General features: G+C 42.2%; 1 protein-coding gene and 1 long non-coding RNA gene across 2 annotated transcripts in view; both read left to right on the top strand.

Annotated features, from left to right (window-relative positions):
• Positions 1 to 4,359: 4,359 nt before the first annotated feature.
• LOC129832772 (uncharacterized) lies at positions 4,360 to 7,107 on the top strand. The gene is made up of 3 exons (XR_008756007.1): positions 4,360 to 4,552; positions 6,467 to 6,511; positions 7,040 to 7,107. It is a non-coding gene; the product is annotated as an uncharacterized LOC129832772 (long non-coding RNA).
• A 73-nt stretch (positions 7,108 to 7,180) lies between these two features.
• LOC129833935 (uncharacterized) overlaps positions 7,181 to 26,722 on the top strand; it is a 33,000-nt gene continuing 13,458 nt past the window's right edge. The window contains exons 1-19 of the mRNA XM_055898753.1: positions 7,181 to 7,246; positions 7,865 to 7,933; positions 8,119 to 8,205; positions 8,299 to 8,331; positions 8,635 to 8,676; positions 9,313 to 9,363; positions 9,800 to 9,850; positions 10,345 to 10,404; positions 15,887 to 15,937; positions 20,566 to 20,616; positions 20,756 to 20,800; positions 20,952 to 21,002; positions 22,679 to 22,729; positions 23,205 to 23,249; positions 23,535 to 23,585; positions 23,816 to 23,860; positions 24,091 to 24,135; positions 24,284 to 24,334; positions 24,480 to 24,527. Coding sequence (XP_055754728.1) covers positions 7,181 to 7,246; positions 7,865 to 7,933; positions 8,119 to 8,205; positions 8,299 to 8,331; positions 8,635 to 8,676; positions 9,313 to 9,363; positions 9,800 to 9,850; positions 10,345 to 10,404; positions 15,887 to 15,937; positions 20,566 to 20,616; positions 20,756 to 20,800; positions 20,952 to 21,002; positions 22,679 to 22,729; positions 23,205 to 23,249; positions 23,535 to 23,585; positions 23,816 to 23,860; positions 24,091 to 24,135; positions 24,284 to 24,334; positions 24,480 to 24,527 — 993 coding nt within the window. The remainder of the gene's footprint in view (positions 7,247 to 7,864; positions 7,934 to 8,118; positions 8,206 to 8,298; positions 8,332 to 8,634; positions 8,677 to 9,312; positions 9,364 to 9,799; positions 9,851 to 10,344; positions 10,405 to 15,886; positions 15,938 to 20,565; positions 20,617 to 20,755; positions 20,801 to 20,951; positions 21,003 to 22,678; positions 22,730 to 23,204; positions 23,250 to 23,534; positions 23,586 to 23,815; positions 23,861 to 24,090; positions 24,136 to 24,283; positions 24,335 to 24,479; positions 24,528 to 26,722) is intronic.

Below are 26,722 nucleotides of genomic sequence, written 5' to 3' on the forward strand. Positions count from 1 at the left end.
TCAGTGTAGGTGTATGTATTCATTGTGTGTTGTGTTTGCAGGAACTACCTGTTCAGCCCGCTCCTCCTTACCAACTATGAGGTTGTCTCCATGGTATGGTGTGTTTTTCCTGTCTCTGTTTCAGTCTGTGTTCAGTGAGGCACGGTATTTTCAGTTTGACTGACCACACATAAATAGCCATCCAGATGTCTGTCCACACATTGCATACCCTGTTCTTCTCACTTCCTCAAAGAGCCAACACTGTCTATACCACCTCTTTCTGCCCTCTCTCTTCCCTCTCTCTTCCCTCTCTCTTCCCTCTCTCTTCCCTCTCTCTTCCCTCTCTCTTCCCTCTCTCTTCCCTCTCTTTTCCCTCTCTTTTCCCTCTTTCTGCCTCTTTTTCTTCCCTCTTTCTTCCCACTTTCTTCCCTCTTTCGGCTTTTCTCTTTCCTCTTCTCTGCCTATTTCTTCCCTCTTTTTGCCTCTCTTTCTTCACACTTTCTTCCCTCTTTCTGCCTCTCTCTTTCTTCCCCATCTTCCCTATTTCTTCCCTCATTCTGCCTCTCTCTTTCTTCCCTCTCTTTCTTCTCTCTTTCTTCCCTCTTTCTGCCTATATTTTCTCTGAAAATAACCAATGTTCTTTGAATCCTCTCATCAATGTATTGTGTTGACATTAATTGTGCAGTGCACTGACCACACAGAAGCTGTGGGTTTGTACAATGTCTTCAAAAAGGTCCCCATGAGTGAAATGACCAGAAAATATACATGCAGAGGTCAAACGTGGGTGAGGGAGTAATTTTTATAATTTATGTCTAAGAAGTTAGGGTTTCTATGCAGAGCACCACTATGAGAAACAATATGCAGGTGTGCTTTCAGTTCTATATAATCATGAAAATAACCAGAGATCTTTGAATTCCACTCGTTAAATTATTGTATATTGTGTAAGGTTTTGGATATCAGCATGGTGTTTTATAATGTTTTATATCATCATATATTCGGCAGTCATGGAGGTGTAGGTGGACAGTGTGTGTTAGTGGTAGCAGCCCTCATACAGTACAGAGGAAGTGTAGAAGACCGTGTGAGTCAATGAGGAACCACAATCCCATGCATGAACCAATGCCTCTTGTTTACGAACTGAGGTGAAAACTAAGAGATGCTCAGTACAAACAGCGTAATAAAAGGTTTTAGACAGGTTATTTTGAAGGAAAATTTTTACAACGTCCCTCTGTAGAAAAATTATGGAAAAATCCTTTTCATCTTTTAAGAGAGGAGGTGGCATTGAGGAATATTTCAACCTGGTTGCACAGGTTTCCACATTAAACATTTATACCAACATGCTTTTCACTGAGCCTTACAGTGCCTGGCAGAAACAAACTACTCTAGAATGATGTCATATTTATCCTGCAATTTACTGTGCCTTTTTCTGGGCTGTTTGTGTAAATTTCAGACATTCTGTTTGCGTGTTCTCATTCTTTTCCCTTTCCCTTACATTTTAGGAGGCTTACAGTCACACCTGTTTAGTAAAAACAAGACAGTCGTTAATGAACCCAGTGGGTCTTGTTTGGAACACAGAGCAGGTTGAGTTTGTTCCACCTGACTGTGAAAGCTCTCTCTACCACTCTTCATCATCGTCATCTCTCTCCCCAGAGCAACAGCCCCATCCATTTATATTACACCTGTCAGTGGACTGGACTGTTGTGTATAGAGGTTTTGTGTTAGTTTGCCCAAGTGTATGTTTTCTACATATACTGTATATGTATTCCCATGTGGCACAGCAGGGATGGAAAAGGTACCCAATTGTCATACTTGAGTAAAGGTAAAGATAGTTTAATAGAAAATGACTGAAGTAAAAGTGAGTTACCCAGTAAAATACTACTTGAGTAAAAGTCTAAAAGTGTTTTGTTTTAAATATACTTAAGTATCACAGGTAAATGTAATTGCTCAAATATATTTAAGTATCAAAATGAAAAGTATAAATCTTTTAAAATTCCTTATGTAAAACAAACCAGAATGCACCATTTTCTAAGATTTGTTTAATTGACGGATAGCCAGGGGCACGCTCCAACACTCAGACAACATTTACAAATTAAGCATGTGTTTAGTGAATCCTCCAGATCAGAGGCAGTAGGAATGACCAGGGAGGTTCTCTGTTTAGTGAGTCCTCCAGATCAGAGGCAGTAGGGATGACCAGGGATGTTCTCTGTTTAGTGAGTCTGCCAGATCAGAGGCAGTAGGGATGACCAGGGATGTTCTCTTGATAAGTTTGTGAATTAGACAATTTTTCTGTCCTGCTAACCATTCAAAATGTAACTAGTACTTTTGAGTGTCAGGGAAAATGAATGAAGTAAAAAGTACATAATTTTCTTTAGGAATGTATTGAAATAAAAGTAGTAAAAAATCTAAATAGTAAAGTACAGACCCCAAAAAAACGACATAAGTAGTAGTTTAAAGTATTTTTACTTAAGTACTTTACTCCACTGTGGCTCAGTTGGTAGAGCATGGCGCTTGCAACGCCACAGTTATGGGTTCAAATCCCACGGGGGACCTGCATGAATATGATGGTACTCACTACTGTAAGTTGCTCTGGATAACTGCATCTGCTATATAATAAAGTTTGAAATATGTGTGTGTTCTATGTGTGCCTGTTCCAGCCCTCTCTCTGTGAACAGTGCAGTATGTGGAGATGACATCAGACACTCCGAGTGTGTGTTCTCTTGGCAGCATCTCATCACATTGGCTCTCATCACTGACAAGAATTAGCTTTTTGTCTGTCTGTGTCCATCTAATGTGTCTCCACCAGTGGAGGCTGGTGGGAGGAGCTATAGGAGGATGGGCTCATTGTAATGGCTGGAATGGAATAAATGGAACGGTAGCAAACACATCACACATATGGAAACCACATTTGACTCCAATCCATTGATTCCATTCCAGCTATTACAATCAGACTGTCCTCCTATAGCTCCCCCCACCAACCTCCACTGGTCTCCACTAACCCGAGGTAGACCTAAAACAGCTTCCCTTTGCCCTTGGCTTGACAGGAACATAATAACAATATCACTCAAAAAAACATTATACTCAAACATTTGCTTGACTGCATATAAATTCAGACATGAGCTCAATGCATGAGAAGAATCTTGGGGCGGGGTGGGGGGGACAAGTAACCAGGTTGTCTGTTTATTGTCTGTTTATTGGTTTTGATTGGATTGCAACTTGAATGTTATCAGTCTTCTACATTTTCTTAGGATCTTCTTGCTGCCTCCAGCCAGAATAGTGATTCATGCACTGTTTTGTCACTGTAAATTGCCGCTGTGAGCTCATGCTGGGCTGGCGTGACCGTGAGGCTCTGAGATGGGGTAGGAGGGGTCTGAAGGGGTCACTAAGTCTAAGGAGGGGTGGGGAGTGGATAGGAGGGGTCTGAAGGGGTTATTAGAGGCAGAGGATGTGAGTTAAAGAGGGGAGGGGTTACAGAGTAGAACTGAACAACAGGGACAAAGGCCTGGTGTATACATGTTCTCTTGGAGAAGGATTTCAGCTTATTGGGTGTTTCTGTTTCTGGGTGTATGGTCTATGTACTTGTTTAAGTATATGTGTTTTGATAAATATAATAAGTTCTCGTTCAGAAATGTTATAAATATGATCATTATGTAATAGGGTTATGCAATAATATCATACAGCCAGTCCAATGTAGTGGATTTCCAAGGCTAGCCACCTTGAATGTATACACATTCCCATCCTTCCCCTCTGTAAAACACACATAGACTTCCTCAACTGAAGGCCACAATCCAAATTTAGCCCGCGGGTGGTTTTATTTGCCCCCCCCAAGTCTTCTGAGCAACATTATGCATTTAATTTTGTATTGTTAGACATAAAAGACTATAAAAACACCAGAAAATCAGCTCCAAGTGATTCCCATGCATAATAGAAAGACACGTGATCGTATACAAATGCATGCAAGGTTTGAAATGATGTTTTAGTCAAATATATCTGTTTGGGCTTCTTGCAGTTTACAAATGATTTGTAATTATGTTCCAGCCCCCCGACTATCTGCTCAAGAAAAAATCTGTCCACGGCTGAATCTAGTTGATGATCCCTGACCTAAACCATGATCTCACACTTATCACCTCTTTGAAGCATTGTCTTATCCCGCTCATCACACACAAATCACATTGCCATGTTAATATACTGGCTGGCAGCCCTCCAGCTGATCAGCAGCCTGATGTGGACTGTCTTTGGATGGGCAGCGGAGGGCCTGACTGTCTGTCCAGGGAGAGAGGGAGAAATGGGGCAGGTGCTTCGGTGCAGCAACGGCCAATTGCAGGGTAGAGGGCAGGGCTGGTCAGGGGGAGGGTATCAAAACCAGAATCGTATTTAAGGCGTGGGCAAACACTGGAGGTGTCTACTTGTGCTGTTCCTCTGTCCAGCCGGCCAGTTTCTCTCTCTCTCTCCTTGTCTGTCTGTCTGTCTGTCTGCCTGTTTTTCTCTCTGCCGGACCAGGTCTCCTCAACCATGCTGGTCAAAGCGCTCCTTCAGACCTCGCTGGTCCTATGGCTGGCACAGCACACACTACAAGGAGGTAAGAGACATAACCAAGACTATCTGTTTGGAGGATAGAATGGCTGATGGAAGAGGGATGAGAGGAATGTGGAAGAGGGATGTGAGGGAATATGAGAGAAAGTGAGAACGTTGTCTAAAGGATGTAGATCACAGGTGAGAGAAGAGAGAGATAAGAAGTAAGGCCCACATTTGTGTGAGGATTGGGAAGGCCAGAAAGAGAGATTAAGACATGCCACCATCATTTCTTAAATTGTAGAGTTGGCACATCAGAAATTGTATTTTTAATTAATAGTTAGAATTAATGTTGGAGTAGTTTCAAGACTGTCTTTGTAGCACATTATTATAATGGCATTCAGACACATTACGTTGTGTTGTGAAACACTGTACAGTAGGTGTCAGCACAGGACTGCTTGTTACCACCTAAAATCTTCACTGGTGCTTGCTTAGTGCACAGCAGTGTAAATTGGATTTAAATGTTTAAATGTTAATTATTTATTAGTTTATAGTAGTTTCCGAAGATATTGTATGGTTCTGTAAATTATGGATTTGCTTGTTTCTCAACTTAGATTTAAAAAATAAGAATATTTAACAATTGTAGTTTGATTACTTAAATGGTTATGCATGTATAATATTCATATTATATTCATATATAAAACGTGAACTATTTTTGTTGTTGTTGGATGTGTTGCATTGTGGTCCACATTTAGTTACCTATTACGCACAACTTGCAACTTCTATAAAAAACTTGCCAATTTGAATTGTCCAAATTAAATTGAAATAACATTTGAATTATAAAATATGTTTAATATAACATTAATTCCCTAGTTGTGAAATTCCTTTGACACGTTTAGTCAAATTCTCTTAAAAAAAAATAAGCTCTAAAATTCACAGAGAAAATCAGAAAATAATTGCCAGCATAATTGCTTTAATTGAATAGTTGGGGATAAAATAAAAACAATTTACAATTGTATAGAACATTTGAACAATTCAGAGTAACTACTTTTAAACCCTGACAACATGCATTTCATGTTTCTGGTGACTTTATCTGAGAGGTCTGGAAAGCCTGTCAACATACAGATGTAGGATCTTTATTTGAGTCAGCTTGCTACAGCAGGAAAATAATCCTGTAACAACAGGAAATGTGAATTATTATGTCGATTATAATTATTTGATATTTTCCTGGGAAAATCAAGTCTGAAATTTCAAAGTGAAAATTACAAACCTCAAATACACTACAAGTTTCACATTTCATGCATTACAGGACATTTCTCCCCCAACATGGGGATCCAATTAAGATCCTACAGCTGAGTGACAGATAGCTGTAGACATGTTGTTAAACTATCTGGAATCAACTTGGGTATCATGCTCAGATATCTTTGTAAAACCGCCCAACTGACAGTTATGTGTCAAATTTCCAATGACCGTGTCAGATCAGGGAAAAAATGGGCCTACGTGGTCCTTGCTGCCTGGACCTCAGTGAAATGGACCTGTTCCAAGTCTGGTGACCCCGCTAAGCCTCTGTAGTTTCATCTCGTCTGATTGCTTTGAATCAAAGCATGGGAAGGTGAGGTGGCAGCAGCGGTCCAAATTTGACAACCTGTTGTGAAAGAAGCCTTTACAACCTGCACACAGTCCCTCCTTTTTGTCTGTCTCTCCACTCCATCAATGGAGATGTCTGTTTCTCTTCCCTCAAGCTGCCCAGTTGGAGCTGAGTTTGCATGGGATGGGAGTGAGATGTACACTACTCATCATCCGATGACATCATTTCATATTTAATCAGCTGTAGTGTTTCAAATGCTTACGTTATGGACGGTGGAACACTGGCACCGGCCAACAGGAAACGATGAAGGCCTTCACCTCTCTCCAAACCACAACATAGCAGCATAGTATACTTCATAGAGTGATTTGCAATTCTGTTTTTCGTCTCTATTAGGAGTGAAACCTCAAAGTGGCAGTATGGGGAAAATGCTACCCAGAGGTAAGTGCAATTATCAGTCTCTGTATGTCTGTCTGTCTCCCCCACCCCCACCCCCACATCTCTCTCTCTCTCTCCCCTCTCTCTCTCCCTCTCTCCCTCTCTCTCTCTCTCCTCTCTCCTCTCTCCTCTCTGTGGGTGCAGGGATGAGAGGTGTGAAAGCTGGAGGTCAGTGGAACTTCCAACAACATTTCTGAGCCCCTAAAAGATTCTGTCTTATCTCAGGACTGCGCTCAATTGACCCGTCTTGAGCGTGGTCTAAACTAATTTGCTCAACTAAATATAGCTCCAGATTAAGTTGTCTGGCATTTTTAGAATTAATTAAAAACTGAAAGTGGTGCAATCATCAATGAGAAATCTGACTTAGATTCTGTATTGCAATGCTCATCCTCCTTATTAATGATTTAATATAGACTCATATAATACAACGTTTAGAGTTTTTTCCCACCATAGAGAAACATGCTCTGCTATGGTGCTCACTGATCACTGATGTCTCATATCTCCCTGTGGTGTCTTGTTGTGGTCTTCCAGGGGCTGGTGCTCTTGGGATACAGGGAGGCTACGGAGCCAAGCCCGCCAAAACCGGAGGAGCTGGGGGTAATATTGATTGATTGCCATATTTATATTTTTAGTGCTGCCAATCATCATTCATAATTTAATTTATGTACCATCATGACCTGTCTTTCTAATGAATCACAGGTGGTCGTTATCCAGGGGGGGCTCAGCAGCTTGGAGGAGGTGAGTTTCTCAAAGATAGAGCTAAACCACGTACACTGAGTCTACTGTACCAAACAGTAGGAACCCCCCGCCCTCAGAACAGCCTCAATTCGCCTGGACATGGACTCTACAAAGTGTTCAAAGCGTTCCACAGGGATGCTGGCCCATGTTGACTCCAATGTTTCCCACAGTTTTGTCAAGTTGGCTGGATGTCCTTTGGGTGGTGGACCATTCTTGATACACACGGGAAATTGTTGAGTGTGAAAAACCCAGCAGCGTTGCAGTTCTTGACACAAATCGGTGTGCCTGGCACCTACTACTATACCCTGTTCAAAGGCACTTCAATCTTTTGTCTTGCCCATTCACCCTCTGAAAGGCACACATACACAATCCAGGTCTCAAGGCTTAAAAATCATTATTTAACCTGAGGCCCCTTCATCTACACTGATTGAAGTGACTTGAACAAGTGACATCAATAAGGGATCCTAGACTGACCAGGTGAATCCAGTTAAAGGCTGTGTCAGGTGTTCTTAATGTTTTGTATTCTCAGTGTAAGTATTCTCTGTTTGATTCAGCCTCTGTTTAATGTGTTATTTGTGTGTATCAATATGTGACATGTCTCCACTGTCTTTCTCAAAGGGGGATACAGAGGCCCAGGAGGGGCCGGGGGTAGGGGAGGATATGGCAACGGAGGCCAGGGAGGCTATGGTAATGTCTACTACTTTACTTAACAAACAGTCTCTGAACAAGGCTTGTTAAGATGAAATCCACAATGGTTATTTGCCAAAAATGTCGAACTCTTGCAGCAGTTTTCCTTGTTGATTTAAATATTAATTCATTTATTTTAATAAATGTCTACATAATATGACTTCTTCCCATTTGTCTGATTGTAGGTGCTGGTCTGGGAGCAGGAAATGGCCAAGGATTGGGGGCGGGAGCCGGACTGGGCTCACAGGGTGGGAAACCACGTGGAGGTGGAGGTGAGTGAGACATTCAGGAAAAGAGAGGTTTTATTCCAAAGTTTGTACTAACAATGCTGAGTAAACATCTGTCTGTTTGTCTGTGTTTGTCAGGATACGGTGGTAATGGCTATGGCACACAGCCAGGTACGTGTTTGTTCTGTTACCTGGTATTTGTTTGTATAGAACACACAATATTCAAGATCCTCAAGTCCGTCTCCTCTGTCTCTGTCTGTTGGATCTAATCATAGTTAAGTTGAATTTGTGCCATTGTCTGTGAGTGCAGATTGGTTCTCATCTAATAAACCAGAATGTGACCTTGGAATAAAATACTAAAAACTCCAGCGGTGGAGATTTAAGCTTTCTGTTTGTGGTTATGTGGTTAAATGACATGATGTAAAGAGTTATGTGTTGCATGTCCTTTGACCTTGCTACTTGTCTTGTTGCTAGGTTACGGGGCTGGAACTGGAGCCAGAGGCTATCCACGACCAGGTAAGCAGCCAATCCCTGCTGGCCTGAACCATCTAAAGGCCAATACTATAGTCTACTATTTTACAAGCCAGGATTCATATATTTTACAGCTCACACCTCAAGCACTTAATTCATCGAACAAAGGGTCAATCCCAATCAATGAATCAGTGGGGATTTCCATATTACGCATCTTACAAATTGTCATCTGCATACTGTATACTGTACAGTGTACATTAGCCAGCCGGGTCCTACATAGACAGCAAGCATCTGTAAACTGGCTTTACAGATGTAGGATCTTAATTTGAAAAAATTGAGTTTTAAAAAGATTTCCCACTTTGAAATTTCAGACTTAATTTGCCCCATTGAAAAATGTATTAACCCCTACATAAATGTCCATTAAACTAACTGGTTTTGTTGGGGATTTATTTTGTAATGTTACTTAGATTGATGTACAGGTGCGTCAATTAATTCTAATCCACATAAAAATTCAAATTTCCTGTCGCAGCAGGATTATTTTCCTGCTGTAGCAAACTGGCTGAAATTAAGATCCTACATCTGTACAAGCAAAGTGGTTGATTGCTGTAAAGCCTCTGTACCTCATACCCTGCATGTGGAGTTTGATAATTCCAATTGACAGTGCCCCTTTGCAAACATTAGGTGCTGGAGCTGGGTATCCCAATGGACAGGGATCTAAGGGACCAAAACCGGGTAAACTTTCCAATCCTGCTGTGTCCGTCCGTGTCCACATTCATGGTTGTTTGTTTTTACCTGCGTTTTTCAGTTTGTGCCTTCATGTCTGCTCTTCGTGTTGCCGTTTTCAATCTCTTCTGTGTAATCAGTATTTATGCCTTTCGCTGATTCAGTCAGACATGGTGTAAATGCATGTTGTTTACTCAATGCATTAACAGGTGTCTATCTACTTACCATCAATGGTTGTCTTTATTTTTCGGCTGCCAAATTCTTTCAATTTGGCAGCCGATCTGTGCCTTATATATTTTATTGTGGTGTGATTGGAATTGTGTTAGTAGTAAAGTATGAAAGTGGGTGTGTCTGTGTATGGTTATGTTCGTGGATCAGAGCATCGTATCTGCATGAGTCCGTCCTATAGTCGCCAGTGTTGAGTAATCACTATTGTGGTCTTCAGGGTATGGTGCAGGAGCTGGAGTGCCCAATGGACAGGTTGCTAAACCCAATGGTAAACATCTGCTACCCTGTGTGTTTGTCTGTCTATATGTGTCTTTGTCCCAGTTTCTGTAAAGGTGCATGTTGCATGTAGACACATTATGCCACAATCATGATATTGATTGTGTAAGTTCACATACTGTCTACATATGGTGTAGGTATCATTTTCAGTCATAGTTTTGTTTGAATGCTATTGAGACACCATGCCAATATCTATTGCCATGTGTGGATCACAGCCCCTGTCAGCATGTTGTGGTTGTGGGTTTTGTTCCTAACTTTGTATAGGGATTTGGGTTTTTCTAACAGCATGTGTTTGTCCTGGGTCTTCTTGACCAATCACTAGAAAGTGACTCCTAACGATGATCAAAGTATTCTATTTTCAATATTATGATATTTGAAATCACTGTCATATAGAATTCTAGATTCATTTTGGGTTTCAGACTCCAGTCTTTTTATTGGTTGGTTTTTGGGTGGATCTTTTTGAATAACCACTGCTGTGGTCTCCAGGGTATGCTGCAGGAGCTGGAGGAGTTCCCACTGGACAGGGTGTTAAACCATCCAAACAGGGTAAACCTCGCTTTCCTTCTTTTCATCTCTTTATAAGAATTAGTCTAGAACTTGGCCTTTCCTTCTTCTCTGATCTGGTTCTAAGTCTCTGATCTGGTTCTCTATACTTACTAAGTGCTTTCAAGGTTTCAGCGTCAGTGCTCAAGCCGCTGGTATATCCAATGGGCTTACGGTTTGACATGTGGATGTTTTGTGAGTCTTGTGGATGTTTTTATTATTTTTTATTTTACCTGTATTTAACTAGGCAAGTCAGTTAAGAACAAATTCTTATTTTCAATGACGGCCTAGGAACAGTGGGTTAACTGCCTTGTTCACGGGCAGAACGACTGATTTTTACCTTGTCAGCTCGGGGATTTGATCTAGCAATCTTCCAGTTACTAGTCCAATGCTCTAACCACTAGGCTACCTGCCGCTAAGATTCTTGTGTAATTGTCCCTGTAAATGATCTCCGGCTTGTCCGTCAAGTCTGTGTCTTCTGAATTTTCGTTTCTCACTGTCCATCAGGTGGATTTGTCACCCACTGATGTTGACTGTTGTGTGTCTTTGTCTATAAATGTCACATGGAGACTGGTCTTGGTGTGTGCCATTGACGTTTTAGAGTTTTGGATGGCAATGCTTTGTTAGGTGTGTGACCTCCATGTGGGCGTGTGTTTATGCCAGTGGATGCCCTCAGAGAGTATATTTTCACGTTAGTCTATTTTGCGTCTGTTGTTTCCTTTGTGGCTTTTGTTGTCATCTGTTGTTGTTTGTCTTAGTCTGTGTCTTAATACGGCTGATGATGTGTCCTTTAACCTAGGCCCATCGTTAATCTCGGACGATCGCCCCTCATCTTGTCAGTGTTGTGTGTCTTTTTTCTGTCACGCTGTCCTATATGTAGTCTGTCAGAGGATGGTTGTTTGGTATTGAGTGCTGAGTGACATGGAGAAAAAGGCCCATGAAGTGTAATTTGGAAGATTTGTACTACTGTTTAAGTTGGTGTTTTAAAGTGTGTTCAAGTACAATGGTCTGTCTTCAATCAACCCCGTGGATATACCTTGTGGCTGGGTGAAGAGATTTGTAGTCATAGAACCAGAAACTGTGGTTGAAGAGCCAGAACTTTAGAGATTATTTTTATGTTTACATTAAGCAACTTCTACTTCATCACAATCCCGGATCCGGGAGCACCCGCATCAGTAAAAAAGCTGACTAGCATAGCCTAGCATAGCGTCACAAGTAAATACTAGCATCTACATATCATTAAATCACAAGTCCAAGACACCAGATGAAAGATACACATCTTGTGAATCCAGCAATCATTTCTGATTTTTAAAATGTTTTACAGGGAAGACACAATATGTAAATCTATTAGCTAACCACGATAGCAAAAGACACAACTTTTTTTTTCCACCATTTTTTTCCTGCATAGGTAGCTATCACAATTTCGACCAAATAAAGATATAAATAGCCACTAACCAAGAAACAACTTCATCAGATGACAGTCTGATAACATATTTATTGTATAGCATATGTTTTGTTAGAAAAATGTGCATATTTCAGGTATAAATCATAGTTTACCATTGCAGCCACCATCACAACTCTCATCAAAGCAACTAGAATAACTACAGAGACCAACGTGAATTACCTAAATACTCATCATAAATAATTTATGAAAAATACACAGCGTACAGCAAATGAAAGACAAAGATCTTTTGAATCCAGCCAATATTTCAGATTTTTTAAGTGTTTTACAGCGAAAACACAATATAGCATTATATTAGCTTACTACAATAGCCAACCACACAACAGCATTGATTCAAGCCAACAATAGCGATAACGAATAAACCAGCAAAAGATATTAATTTTTTCACTAACCTTCTCAAACTTCTTCAGATGGCAGTCCTATAACATCATATTACACAATACATATAGAGTTTGTTCGAAAATGTGCATATTTAGCGACACAAATCGTGGTTATACAATGAGAATAGTAGCCAAGCTGCCAACAATATGTCGGGAGAAATCTTGGGAGAGGCACCTAATCTAATCAGTAACTAAATTAAACTTGACTAAAAAATACAGGTTGGACAGCAAATGAAATATACATTAGTTCTTAATGCAATCGCTGTGTTAGATTTTTAAAATTAACGTTACTACGACATACAGCGTGCGTTAAAGCGAGACCGCACCGAAATTAATGGCGGAATATGAGTTTTACATTTTTCAACAGAACAACGAATTAACATCATAAATAGTTCTTACTTTTTGATGAGCTCCCATTAGAATCTTGGGCAAGTTGTCCTTTTTCCAAAAGAATCGTTGCTCGGTTGTAGATTGTCGCCTTCAACGTTGGAATTAGCAGTAAACATTAGCCATGTGGGCCAGACGTGTCCAACTCCCTAGAACGCAGCACAAATAAATACCCGAAAATCACAATATACTGATATAAACTGATATAACTCGGTTTAAAATAACAACATTATGATGTCTTTAACACCTATATCGAATAAAATCAGAGCCGGATATATCTAAGGGCTATAACGGGAGCTTTCTAGAACGCCATCCTGAGGTCTGTCTTGCGTCATGGCGAAGGGAAGAAAGGGAGGACCCAACGTTGCCAGGCCATTTATAAGGCCTCAGATCTGCCTAGCAACTCCATTTCAATTCTCACTATTCGCTGACATCCAGGGGAAGGCGTATACAGTGCATCTCAACCAATAGAAGACATGCAAATTAATAAACCGACCTCAGAACAGCCTGCAGATTTCAGATTTCTCACTTCCTCATAGGAAAATTGCTCCAACTCGAGTTCTGTTTTACTCACAGAAATAATTCAAACGGTTTTAGAAACTAGAGAGTGTTTTCTATCCAATAGTAATAATAATATGCATATTGTACGAGCAAGAATTGAGTACGAGGCAGTTTAATTTGGGAATGAAATTATTACAAAGTGCAAACAGCACCCCCTATTGAGAAAAGGTTTTAAGCAACAGAATTGGCCTATACGACCTGCAATTCAATAGATCTTTATTTTTCTTTATTATCAACAACAAATAAAAGGTCAATCTCTACTTCACCAGAGTCAGATTAACTCGTGGATAAAAAAATGTATGTCTCTGTGTCCAGTATGAAGGACGTTAGAGGTATAAAGGAAGAATGCTAGCTGATCTCAAAGACTTCCACTCTTTGCACTAACGCTAGTAAGCGTTGACTCGCTAAAACTACCTCTAACTTCCTTCATACTGGATGCAGACATAAAAATGGTACCCATGAGTTCATCTGACTCTGGAGAAGTAGATAAAGTGCTTTGTGCCAAAGTCCTGAAATCTACACCTTTAAGGCTTGTCTCAGTTTGTGCAGTAAAAAAGAAAACGTTGAGAATTTTTTAAAATAACAAAAACATCTGTATATGCCAATAGTTCATTATTGTGAAAGGCTTCTGCCCTCAGCCACAAATGTGCCAATGGGATATGCATACGATTTGAGCCTTCTCCAGGCCCCAACGAATTCAATAGTGAATGGTGACAAGCTTTTTTCTGCCAGGTGCCTCTGCGGGAGGTTTGAGAGGTGCTGGAAAGGGTAATAAGGGCGAAGGTCTAGTGGCACAGGATTTAACAGGAGCAAAAAGCCAAGGACCTGCTGCATTGCCAGATGTGAAGGGGCCCAAAAGCCCTTGTCCTGTTGGTCTTCAAGCACAGGGAGCCGAAAGCTATGGACCTGCAGCTCCACTGGGAAAGGAAGCCAAGAGTTCTGGTCGTGTAGCTCAGCAGCCACAGGGGGCCAAAGGTTTTGGACCGGCAGCTCCAAATGGCAAAGGGGTCAAAAGTTCTGGTCCTGTGGCATCCCATACTCCGGGGGCTAAAAGCCTAGGTCCTCAGATACCCATTAGGAAAGAGGCCAAAAGTCTTGGTCCTGCTGCTCCAGAATCACAGGGGCCAAATGCTATGGACCTGCTGCAGTGGCAGATGGGAAGGGGGGGTAAAGGTCCAGTAGCTCAGCATCCACAGGGTTCCGAAGGTGTTGGTTCTGTGGTCCCAGAGTCACAGGCGCTAAAACCTCAGGTGACTGTTGGGAAAGAGGGCAAAAGTCTTGGTCCTGTATCACAGGGAGCCAAAAACTATAGACCTACGATACCAGATGGACAGGGAACCAAAAACTATAGACCTACGATACCAGATGGACAGGGAGCCTAAAACTATAGACCTACGATACCAGATGGACAGGGAGCCAAAAACTATAGACCTACGATACCAGATGGACAGGGAACCAAAAACTATAGACCTACAATACCAGCTGGACTGGGGCTCGCTAGAGACTCCTCTTCACCTGCTATTGTTTGTTTTCAGTCATCCTATTGTTAGTTGTCAACTGGGACGCATATCATCTTCCTGTTGTTTGTCTATGGTTTCATTCCAAAAGTGTTTCTGAATGTTGCTCTTCATCTAATTACAATGTTTTAAATCTTAAAATGTATCTCAATCAGTGACTAACTCCAGGTGTTCATAGAAACCTCTCTTTAGTATGTGCATATCAGCTGTCTGAGGTTGCTAATGAATTTGATATGGCGTTTTTTTCAAGTGTTATTTTAACATGTTATCTATGTTGTCTCTCCAGCGTCTTTGTCATCCAATGTCTTTAACAATCTTCATATGTGATGATTTGAGCGTGTACACTTCACTTACGCCTCAATTGAGTTCTCATTTACATTAACAGCCTTGATTTATCAGAATGAGTAGTTCTTGATTTAATATATCCACATTGGAAAAGCATTTCATTCAGTTGTGACAAGAAACTTGAAGTGACCTTCAATTAACATTTACTTGACTTCTTAGCTGAACATGTTGATGTGTGTAGTGAAGGTATGTGAGTGTGTGGTAAAATGTGTATAGATTTAGCAGGTGGAAACTTGTGGAATAGATACCGGCTGGAATGCAGTTTTAACCAATCAGCATTCAGGATTAGACCCACCCATTGTATAAAATGTGTATATACTGTACCTCTACTGGTTGTTATGGGACTGGTGATGGTGGAGCAGAGCAACCTATTGAACAGGGTGCTAAAGGCAACCGTGTGTTTGCCTGTCGTCCCGTCTGTACCTCAGTGTGTGTGATCCTGTCTGTGTCTGTGCCCTGGTGTCTGTTCTATGTATCAGTGTTGCGCCACAGAGGACAGCTCGGTTCATTCAAAACTCTGACTTACATGCTAATCCGAATTCATCCCCCTGACTCTGACAGTCTAAATATAGAGTCTCTGCTACATCCTCAGTTTAGCTTTCGTTTAGAGTGAGTGTCACAGTTTAATAGTGAACACTGCTTGTTGCGTGCTGGGGTGTTCAATATGCTGTGTCATATTGAGTTCCTGAAGTATATGTATGGTTCATATTAGTTGCAGTACAAGTATCGCTAAGACTGCATGCCCAACTTGTCAATATGTTAGCTTTTATGTCACGTGTTTGGTCTGTTTTTAAATATTTTTGTACCTAATGAGTCATTGTTGTGGTCTTCAGGATATGGTGCAGGAGCTGGAGTGCCCAATGGACAGGGTGCTAAGCCCAATGGTAAACATCTGCTACTCTATCTCTGTGTGTCTGTCTCTGTCAAAAGTTTAAACTCTAACAGCAGGAAGATACGACGATACAGTAAATATATTACAATCAGATAGCTGCTGAATACCCGGTTTTAGGTTGTGTTGAATAACCAGTATTATGGTCTCTAGGAAATGGTCCAGGATGTGGAGTGCCCAATGGTCAGGGTGCTAAACCTAAACCCCATGTTAAACCTCTGCTACTATGTCTGTTGTTTCTCTGTCTGTTGTTAATATGTCTGTTGTTTCTATGTCTGTTATTTCTCTGTCTGTTGTTTCTCTGTCGGTTGTTACTCCGTCTGTTGTTTCTATGTCTGTTGTTTCTCTGTCTGTTGTTTCTCTGTCGGTTGTTACTCCGTCTGTTGTTTCTATGTCTGTTGTTTCTCTGTCTGTTGTTTCTCTGTCGGTTGTTACTCTGTCTGTTGTTACTATGTCTGTTGTTTCTATGTCTGTTGTTTCTCTGTCTGTTGTTTCTCTGTCGGTTATTACTCCGTCTGTTGTTTCTATGTCTGTTGTTTCTCTGTCTGTTGTTTCTCTGTCGGTTGTTACTCTGTCTGTTATTTCTATGTCTGTTGTTTCTCTATCTGTTGTTTCTCTGTCGGCTGTTACTCTGTCTGTTGTTTCCCTGTCTGTTGTTACTCTGTCGGTTGTTACTATGTCTGTTGTTTCTATGTCTGTTGTTTCTCTGTCTGTTGTTTCTCTGTCGGTTATTACTCCGTCTGTTGTTTCTATGTCTGTTGTTTCCCTGTCTGTTGTTTCTCTGTCGGTTGTTACTCTGTCTGTTGTTTCTCTGTCTGTTGTTACTCTGTCTGTTGTTTCTCTGTCTGTTGTTTCTCTGTCGGCTGCTACTCTGTCTGTTGTTTCGCTGTCTGTTGTTTCTCTGTCTGTTGTTTCTCTGTCTGCTGTTTCTCTGTCTGTTGTTACTCTGCCTGTTGCTACTCTGTCTGTTGTTTCTCTGTTTGTTGTTACTCTGTCTGTTGTTTCTCTGTCTGTTGTTTCTCTGTCTGTTGTTACCCTGTCTGTTGTTTCTTTGTCTGTTGTTACTCTGTCTGTTGTTTCTCTGTCTGTTGTTACGATGTCTGTTGTTTCTCTGTCTGTTGTTACTCTGCATGTTGTTACTATGTCTGTTGTTATGCTGTCTGTTGTTTCTCTGTCTGTTGTTTCTCTGTCTGTCTGCAACGTACAGTATTGCATGATGCTGGTATTTCTGGATGATATTGCCCTTCTGACAAATATCACTGTCTAGTGTGTGGATATCAGCTGGTGACCTGCTATGATCTGTTAGGGATTTTTAAGAACACTGTTGCTGTACATTTTGACTGGATGCCTAACTTCCCTATTGAAATAGTTTTATTGTTGCTTTTGTGGTATTTGATGCAGTTTTACACAGTGTTCAGACATGCATTCTTTAAACGGTATGTGGTGGTTACTAACCAGTGTTGTGGTTTTCAGGATATGGTCCAGTTGCTGGTGTTCCTAATGGTGCTAAACCCAGTGGTGCTAAACTCAGTGGTGCTAAACCCAGTGATGCTAAACCCAGTGATGCTAAACCCAGTGGTGCTAAACCCAGTGGTACTATACCCAGTGGCACTAAACCCAGTGGTGCTAAACCCAGTGGTACTATACCCAGTGGTGCTAAACCCAGTGGTGCTAAACCCAGTGGTGCTATAACCAGTGATGCTAAACCCAGTGGTGCTAAACCCAGTGATGCTAAACCCAGTGGTGCTAAACCCAGTGGTGCTATAACCAGTGATGCTAAACCCAGTGGTGCTATAACCAGTGATGCTAAACCCAGTGGTGCTAAACCCAGTGGTGCTATAACCAGTGATGCTAAACCCAGTGGTGCTAAACCCAGTGATGCTAAACCCAGTGGTGCTATAACCAGTGATGCTAAACCCAGTGGTGCTAAACTCAGTGGTGCTAAACCCAGTGATGCTAACCCAGTGGTGCTAAACCCAGTGGTGCTAAACCCAGTGGTGCTAAACCCAGTGGTGCTAAACCCAGTGATGCTAAACCCAGTGGTGCTATAACCAGTGGTGCTATACCCAGTGGTGCTAAACCCAGTGGTGCTATAACCAGTGGTGCTATAACCAGTGATGCTATAACCAGTGGTGCTAAACCCAGTGGTGCTAAACCCAGTGGTGCTAAACCCAGTGATGCTAAACCCAGTGGTGCTATAACCAGTGGTGCTATACCCAGTGGTGCTAAACCCAGTGGTGCTATAACCAGTGGTGCTATAACCAGTGATGCTATAACCAGTGGTGCTATAACCAGTGGTGCTAAACCCAGTGGTGCTAAACCCAGTGGTGCTAAACCCAGTGGTGCTAAACCCAGTGGTGCTAATCCCAGTGATGCTAAACCCAGTGGTGCTAAACCCAGTGGTGCTAAACCCAGTGGTGCTATAACCAGTGATGCTAAACCCAGTGGTGCTAAACCCAGTGGTGCTAAACCCAGTGGTGCTAAACCCAGTGATGCTATAACCAGTGGTGCTAAACCCAGTGGTGCTATAACCAGTGGTGCTAAACCCAGTGGTGCTAAACCCAGTGGTGCTATAACCAGTGGTGCTATAACCCAGTGGTGCTATACCCATTGATGCTATAACCAGTGGTGCTAAACCCAGTGATGCTATACCCAGTGATGCTAAACCCAGTGGTGCTAAACCCAGTGGTGCTAAACCCAGTGGTGCTAAACCCAGTGGTGCTATAACCAGTGGTGCTATAACCCAGTGGTGCTAAACCCAGTGGTGCTAAACCCAGTGGTGCTAAACCCAGTGGTGCTAATCCCAGTGATGCTAAACCCAGTGGTGCTAAACCCAGTGGTGCTAAACCCAGTGGTGCTAATCCCAGTGATGCTAAACCCAGTGGTGCTAAACCCAGTGGTGCTAAACCCAGTGGTGCTAAACCCAGTGGTGATAAACCCAGTGGTGCTAAACCCAGTGGTGCTATAACCAGTGGTGCTATACCCAGTGGTGCTATAACCAGTGGTGCTATACCCAGTGGTGCTAAACCCAGTGGTGCTAAACCCAGTGGTGCTAAACCCAGTGGTGCTAAACCCAGTGGTGCTAAAACCAGTAGTGCTATACCCAGTGGTGATAAACCCAGTGGTGCTAAACCCAGTGATGCTATAACCAGTGGTGCTAAACCCAGTGGTTCTAAACCCAGTGGTGCTATAACCAGTGGTAAACCTCTGACACCATTACTAAATGTCAGAGTCTCTATCTCTATTTCTCTATTGCTGTATCTTTCATTACTTGTGACAGAACTCAATGGTCATTGATAATATCTACAGAGATAACCATTGTTGAGTAACCAGTGTTGAGTAACCAGTGTTGAGTAACCATTGTTGAGTAACCAGTGTTGAGTAACCAGTGTTGAGTAACCAGTGTTGAGTAACCAGTGTTGAGTAACAGTTGTTGTGGACTCCAGGATATGGTCCAGGAGCTGGAGTTCCCAAACGTCAGGGAGCCAAAGGCAATGGTAAACCTCTGATGCCTTGTCTGTGTCTATGTCCGTCTTCACTGTTTGTCTTTCTATCTCAAAGTTGAGGTTGAGCTTTCTGGTGCATGTTGTGTGGTAATTCCAACGTTTGTAGCATATTATGCATGCATGTCTGTGTTGTATGGTAATTATCTTTAGAACAAAATTGGTGATATGTTCCTGGGCACAACCAGCTAGTGTTCAAATCAAAATTGTATTTGTCACGTGCTTCGTAAACTAGGGATGTAGACTAAGAATACAATTCTTACTTACGGGCCCTTCCCAACAATGCGGAGAGAGAAAAAAAGAAAAATAATAAAACAAGGATTAAAAACACTATGAGTAGGGTACCAGTACAGAGTTGCTGTGCAGGTGTCCGGGGTGACTAGGCGACAGAACAGACAATAAACGGTAATAGAAGCATATGTGATGAGTCAAAAGAGTTGTTGCAAAAAGGGTGAATACAGATAACCCAAAGCTACCCAGACTAACTATTTAACTAAATATTTATCAGTCTTATGGCTTGGGGGTAGAAGCTGTTCAGGTTCCTGTTGGTTCCAGACTTGGTGCATCGGTACCGATTGTCATGCAGTAGCAGAGATAACTGTCTATGACTAGGGTGGTTGGAGTTTTTGACCATTTTAATGGCCTTCCTCTGACACCGCCTGGTATAGAGGTCCTGGATGGCAGGGAGCTCAGCCCCAGTAATGTACTGGGCCGTACGCACTACCCTCTGTAGCGCCTTAAGGTCTGTGTTTGCTAGATATTTGTGCATGGCTATAACCTATGTGATGAAATACTAGGATCAAGGGCAAAATGTGCTGTGCAGGTGGTATTGATCAATTGTCTATAAGCAGTGTTGAGTAACCATTGTTGTGGTCTCCAGGATATAGTCCAGGAGCTGGAGTTCCTACTGTATCTGGTGCTAAAAATGTTGACCTTTTGCTACCCTGTAGTTGTTTCTGTTTCTATTTTTATTTCCCTGTGTCAGGTGTGATCTGCACACTCTCACTGTATTGCATGTTTGGTGATACCAGTATGAGTAGGTCTTTGTCAATTTTTGTGTCAAGACCATTTGAATAGATTTGAGAATGTAGCGATAAGTAACAGTTGTTGTGGTCTCCAGGATATGGTCCAGGAGCTGGAGTTCCCAGTGATCAGGGAGCCAAAGGCAATGGTAAACCTCTGATACCCTGTCAGTGTGTCTCTGTCTGTCTTTGTGCATCTTGTCTGTCTGTGTCAAGGGCAGCATGCATTGTGTTTGCAAATGGTTTTGATTTATGTTTTGTTGTTGTAACAACTGTTGTTGGTTCCAGGATATGGTCCAGGAGCTGGAGCTACCAACGGTGCTAAAAGCAATGGTAAAACTCTTTCTGAGTGTTACAGGTCTATCTCCATCTCTTTTTTTTTGTTGCTCTCTTATGATATGATACATCACTTCTGTTAATAATAAGTACAGAGCCAAGATGAATTGAGTAACAAGTGTTCAATAATAGTTGTTGTGGTCTTCAGGATATGGTCCAGGAGCTGGAGTTCCCAGTGATCAGGGAGCCAAAGGCAATGGTAAACCTCTGATACCCTGTCTGTGTGTCTTTGTGATGCATTGCTGCATGTCTGTAACCTCAACTGTTTGTTAGAATTAGCATATTGAAGCATTTGACAGATAGATTGTGCCCAGGCCAGTGTGATAACACTAAATGTTGATGCTGGTTTGGTCTGTTGTAGAACAGGGTTGAGTAAGAGTTGTCGTTGGTTCCAGGATATGGTCCAGGAGCTGGAGCACCCAGTGGTGCTAAACCCAGTGGTGCTAAACCCAGTGGTGCTAATCCCAGTGGTGCTAATCCCAGTGGTGCTATAACCCAGTGGTGCTAAACCCAGTGGTGCTATACCCAGTGGTACTATACCCAGTGGTGCTAATCCCAGTGGTGCTATACCCAGTGGTGCTAATCCCAGTGGTGCTATACCCAGTGGTGCTAAACCCAGTGGTGCTATACCCAGGGGTGCTAATCCCACTGGTGCTAAATCCAGTGGTGCTATACCCAGTGGTGCTATACCCAGTGGTGCTAATCCCAGTGGTGCTATAACCCAGTGGTGCTAAACCCAGTGGTGCTATACCCAGTGGTACTATACCCAGTGGTGCTAATCCCAGTGGTGCTATACCCAGTGGTGCTAATCCCAGTGGTGCTATACCCAGTGGTGCTAAACCCAGTGGTGCTATACCCAGGGGTGCTAATCCCACTGGTGCTAAATCCAGTGGTGCTATACCCAGTGGTGCTATACCCAGTGGTGCTAATCCCAGTGGTGCTATAACCCAGTGGTGCTAAACCCAGTGGTGCTATACCCAGTGGTACTATACCCAGTGGTGCTAATCCCAGTGGTGCTATACCCAGTGGTGCTAATCCCAGTGGTGCTATACCCAGTGGTACTATACCCAGTGGTGCTAATCCCAGTGGTGCTAATCCCAGTGGTGCTATACCCAGGGGTGCTAATCCCACTGGTGCTAAATCCAGTGGTGCTATACCCAGTGGTGCTATACCCAGTGGTGCTAATCCCAGTGGTGCTAATCCCAGTGGTGTTAATCCCAGTGGTGATAAACCCAGTGGTGATAAACCCAGTGGTGCTAAACCCAGTGGTGCTATACCCAGGGGTGCTAATCCCACTGGTGCTAAATCCAGTGGTGCTATACCCAGTGGTGCTATACCCAGTGGTGCTAATCCCAGTGGTGCTATAACCCAGTGGTGCTAAACCCAGTGGTGCTATACCCAGTGGTACTATACCCAGTGGTGCTAATCCCAGTGGTGCTATACCCAGTGGTGCTAATCCCAGTGGTGCTATACCCAGTGGTGCTATACCCAGTGGTACTATACCCAGTGGTGCTAATCCCAGTGGTGCTAATCCCAGTGGTGCTATACCCAGGGGTGCTAATCCCACTGGTGCTAAATCCAGTGGTGCTATACCCAGTGGTGCTATACCCAGTGGTGCTAATCCCAGTGGTGCTAATCCCAGTGGTGTTAATCCCAGTGGTGATAAACCCAGTGGTGATAAACCCAGTGGTGATAAACCCAGTGGTGCTATACCCAGTGGTGCTATACCCAGTGGTAAACCTCTGTTACCATCACTAAATGTCAGAGTCTGTATCTCTATTGCTGTATATTTCATGACTTCAGACATAACTTAATGGTCATTAATGAGATCTACAGAGCTAACTTGTATTTAATAATAGTTGTTGTGGTCTTCAGGATATGGTCCAGGAGCGGGAGTTCCCAATGGTCAGGGTGCTAAACCCAATGGTAAACCATGGCTACCTTGTCTGTGTCTACAGCCCTATTCAATGTGTGTCTTTCTATCTCTACATTGAAGTTGAGCTGAATGGTGCATGCTGTGTGGTAATGCCAACGTTTGTAGCATATTATGCTTGCATGGTCTGGTCATTTTTAGAACAGTTTTGAATAAGAGCTGTCGGTTTTAGGATATGGCCCAGGAGTTCCAAATGATCAGGGAGCCAAATCCAATAGTAAACCTCTGATAACATGTCTGTGTCACACTGTCTCTCTGTATCAAAGTGGAGCTTCTTTGACTGTATGTTGCATGATATGTGCTACAAAGGTTGGTGCGATGTGACTCCTACACGTTGAGTAGGATTAATATATTTGTGCATGGCCAGGGGGGAAAGGTCCCAGGGCAGCATGTTTTGTGCTCATGCAAGTGAATATTTACAATAAGTCAGTGTTGACAGTGTTGCGTAACAGTTGTTGTGGTCTCCAGGATATGGCCCAGGAGTTGGAGCACCCAACGGTGGTAAAAGAAATGGTAAACCTCTTTCTGAGTCTTCATCAGTCTCTATTTCTCTGTCACTTTAGAGGTAAACTTAGTCCACCAATCACTGGGTGACGCTCTTTTTCCTGGTCCTTCGATCCAGACATTTAAGTACTCTGAACCATTCCATCAGGCCAAATAAACAATATTATTATTATTACAGTGAAATGCTATAGCATCTCTTATTATAAATAAGGTATAGAATCTCTGATGATAAGATCTACAGAGAAAACTTATGTTGAGTAACATGTATTGAGTAACAGTTGTTGTGGTCTTCAGGATATGGTGCAGGAGCAGGAGGTCCCAATGGTCAGGGTGCTAAACCCAATGGTAAACCTGTGCTTCCCTGTCTGTGTCCTGTCTGTCTTCAATGTTTGTCGTCCATGTCAAAGTTGAGGTCGAGCAGGATGCTGCATGCTGTGTGATAATGTTACAGTTTGTATCATATTTTTGCATGCCTGTTGCCAGTTCATTGAGCATATTGTAGAATTTGACCGATCCATGGATGCTGGCCTGGTCAATTGTAGAACAGTGTTGAGTAAGAGTTATTGTGGTTCCAGGATATGGCCCAGGAGCTGGAGCACCTAACGGGGCTAAAAGCAATGGTAAACCTCTGATACCCTGCCTGTCTGTGTTGCATGCTGTATGGTACTCTATCTTTAGAAGAGTGTTGGTGATAAGCTCCTGAACACATCCAGCTGGTGTTTGCTAGATATTTGTGCACGGCTATAAGCTATGTGATGAAATACTAGGATCAAGGGCAAAATGTGTTGTGCAAGTTGTTTTGATCAATTGTCTATAAGCAGTGTTGAGTAACCGTTGTTGTGGTCTCCAGGATATAGTCCAGGAGCTGGAGTTCCCAGTGGTGGTAAAAGCAATGGTAAACCTCTTTCAGATTGTTACAGTCTCTCAATCTCTATTCATCTGACACTCTCCTATGATAAGCTACAGAACCTCTGATGATCAGATCTACACAGCTAACTTGTGTTGAGTAACAAGTTTTCAATAACAGTTGTTGTGGTCTTCAGGATATGGTCCAGGAGCTGAAGTTCCCAGTGATCAGGGAGCCAAAGGCAATGGTAAACCTCTGATACCCTGTCTGTGTGTCTCTGTCTGTCTTTGTGCATCTTGTCTGTCTGTGTCAAAGACAACATGTGTTGTGTTTATGCAAGTGGTTTTGATTTTCTATAAGCAGTGTTGAATAACAGTTTTTGTGGTCTTCAGGATATGGTCCAGGAGCTGAAGTTCCCAATGGTGGGGCTAAAAACAATGGTAATGCCAGTTTAAATAACTGGATAGCACTCATTATCATAACCTACAAAACTTTTGATAATAAATTCTGCAGCGCTAACTTGCTTTGACCCAGTGTTAAGTAATAGTTGTTGTAGTCTCTAGGATATGGTCCTGGAGTTGGAGCCCTCAACGGTGGTAAAAGCTATGGTAAAGCTCTATCTGAGTGTTACAGTCTCTCAATCTCTCTTTCTCGCTCACTCTCGTATGATAAGCTACAGAACCTGGGACTATAAGTCTTACTTGGCTTGTTGAGTAACCAGTGTTCAGTATCAGTAGTTGCGGCCTCCAGGATATGGTTCAGGAGCTGGAGTGTCTACAGGGCTTGGTGCTAAAAATGGTAGACTTCTGCTACTGGGGTGTTTCTGTTTCTCTGGCTGGTCTTCACCAGTGGGGATCTGCACATTGTTCTGCATGCTGGATGGCACTGCCACTGCAACAATTATGTCTTTGTCAGCTTTACAGTTAAGACCATATTGGAAGAAAGTCTCGCTTTAACCCGACATACTTATTGAATGCCTATAACTGTTCTGGAAAGGATGTAACATAGCTTTCCAATGGTCAATTGTAAACAGTGTTGAGCAAGTAGTGTAAAGTAATGACTAGTGTGGTCTCTAGGATATGGCCCAGGAGTTCAGCAACCCAGCGGTGCTGAAAGCAATGGTAAACCTCTGATACCCTGTCTGTGTCACAGTCTGTCTCTGTCTCTTTCTGTATTGAAGTGGAGCTGTATATTTAGAACTATCTTTAAAAATATATTTTTGGTGACATGAAATTTGCTGATATCCTCCCAAATGCTAATCAGCTTGTCTCTGTGATATTCTTTTATGCATGGCTAAGAATCTATGTGTTGAATTACTAGGATAAAGAGCAGTGTGTTGTGGGAATGCAAAGGGTTTTGAATAATCAGTGGTTGTAACTAGAGGTCGACCGACTATGATTTTTCAACGCCGATACCAATACCGATTATTAGAGGACCAAAAAAAGCAGATACCGATTAATTGGCCTATTTATTTATTTATTTATTTGTAATAATAACAATTACAACAATACTGAATGAACACTTTTATTTTAACTTAATATAATACATCAATAAAATCTATTTAGCCTCAAATAAATAATGAAACATGTTCAATTTGGTTTAAATAATGCAAAAAAAATGTGTTGGAGAAGAAAGTAAAAGTGCAATATGTGCCATGTAAAAAAGCTAACGTTTATGTTCCTTGCTCAGAACATGAGAACATATGAAAGGTGGTGGTTCCTTTTAACATGAGTCTTCAATATTTCCAGGTAAGAAGTTTTAGGTTGTAGTTATTATAGGACTATTTCTCTCTATACCATTTGTATTTCATATACCTTTGACTATTTGATGTTCTTATAGGCACTTTAGTATTGCCAGTGTAACAGTATAGCTTCCGTCACTCTCCTCGCCCCTACCTGGGCTCGAACCAGGAACACATCGACAACAGCCACCCTCGAAGCATCGTTACCCATCGCTCCACAAAAGCCGCGGCCCTTGCAGAGCAAGGGGAACAACTACTTCAAGGTCTCAGTGCGAGTTACGTCACTGATTGAAATGCTATTAGCGCACACCCCGCTAACTAGCTAGCCATTTCACATCGGTTACACCAGCCTAATCTTGGGAGTTGATAGGCTTGAAGTCATAAACAGCGCAATGCTTGAAGCACAGGGAAGAGCTGCTGGCAAACGCACAAAGGTGCTGTTTGAATGAATGCTTACGAGCCTGCTGCTGCCTACCACCGCTCAGTCAGACTGCTCTATCAAATATCAAATCATAGACTTAATTATAACATAATAACACACAGAAATACGAGCCTTAGGTCATTAATATGGTCAAATCCGGAAACTATCATTTCGAAAATAAAACGTTTAGTCTTTCAGTGAAATACGGAACCGTTCCGTATTTTATCTAACGGGTGGCATCCATGAGTCTAAATATTCCTGTTACATTGCACAACCTTCAATGTTATGTCATAATTACGTAAAATTCTGGCAAATTAGTTCGCAACGAGCCAGGTGGTGCAAACTGTTGCATATACCCTGACTCTGCGTGCAATGAACGCAAGAGAAGTGACACAATTTCCCTAGTTTAATATTGCCTGCTAACCCTTTCTTTTAACTAAATATGCAGGTTAAAAAAAATATACCTCTGTGTA

Source organism: Salvelinus fontinalis, chromosome 34 (genome assembly GCF_029448725.1).
Source record: "Salvelinus fontinalis isolate EN_2023a chromosome 34, ASM2944872v1, whole genome shotgun sequence".
Lineage (NCBI taxonomy): Eukaryota > Metazoa > Chordata > Actinopteri > Salmoniformes > Salmonidae > Salvelinus > Salvelinus fontinalis.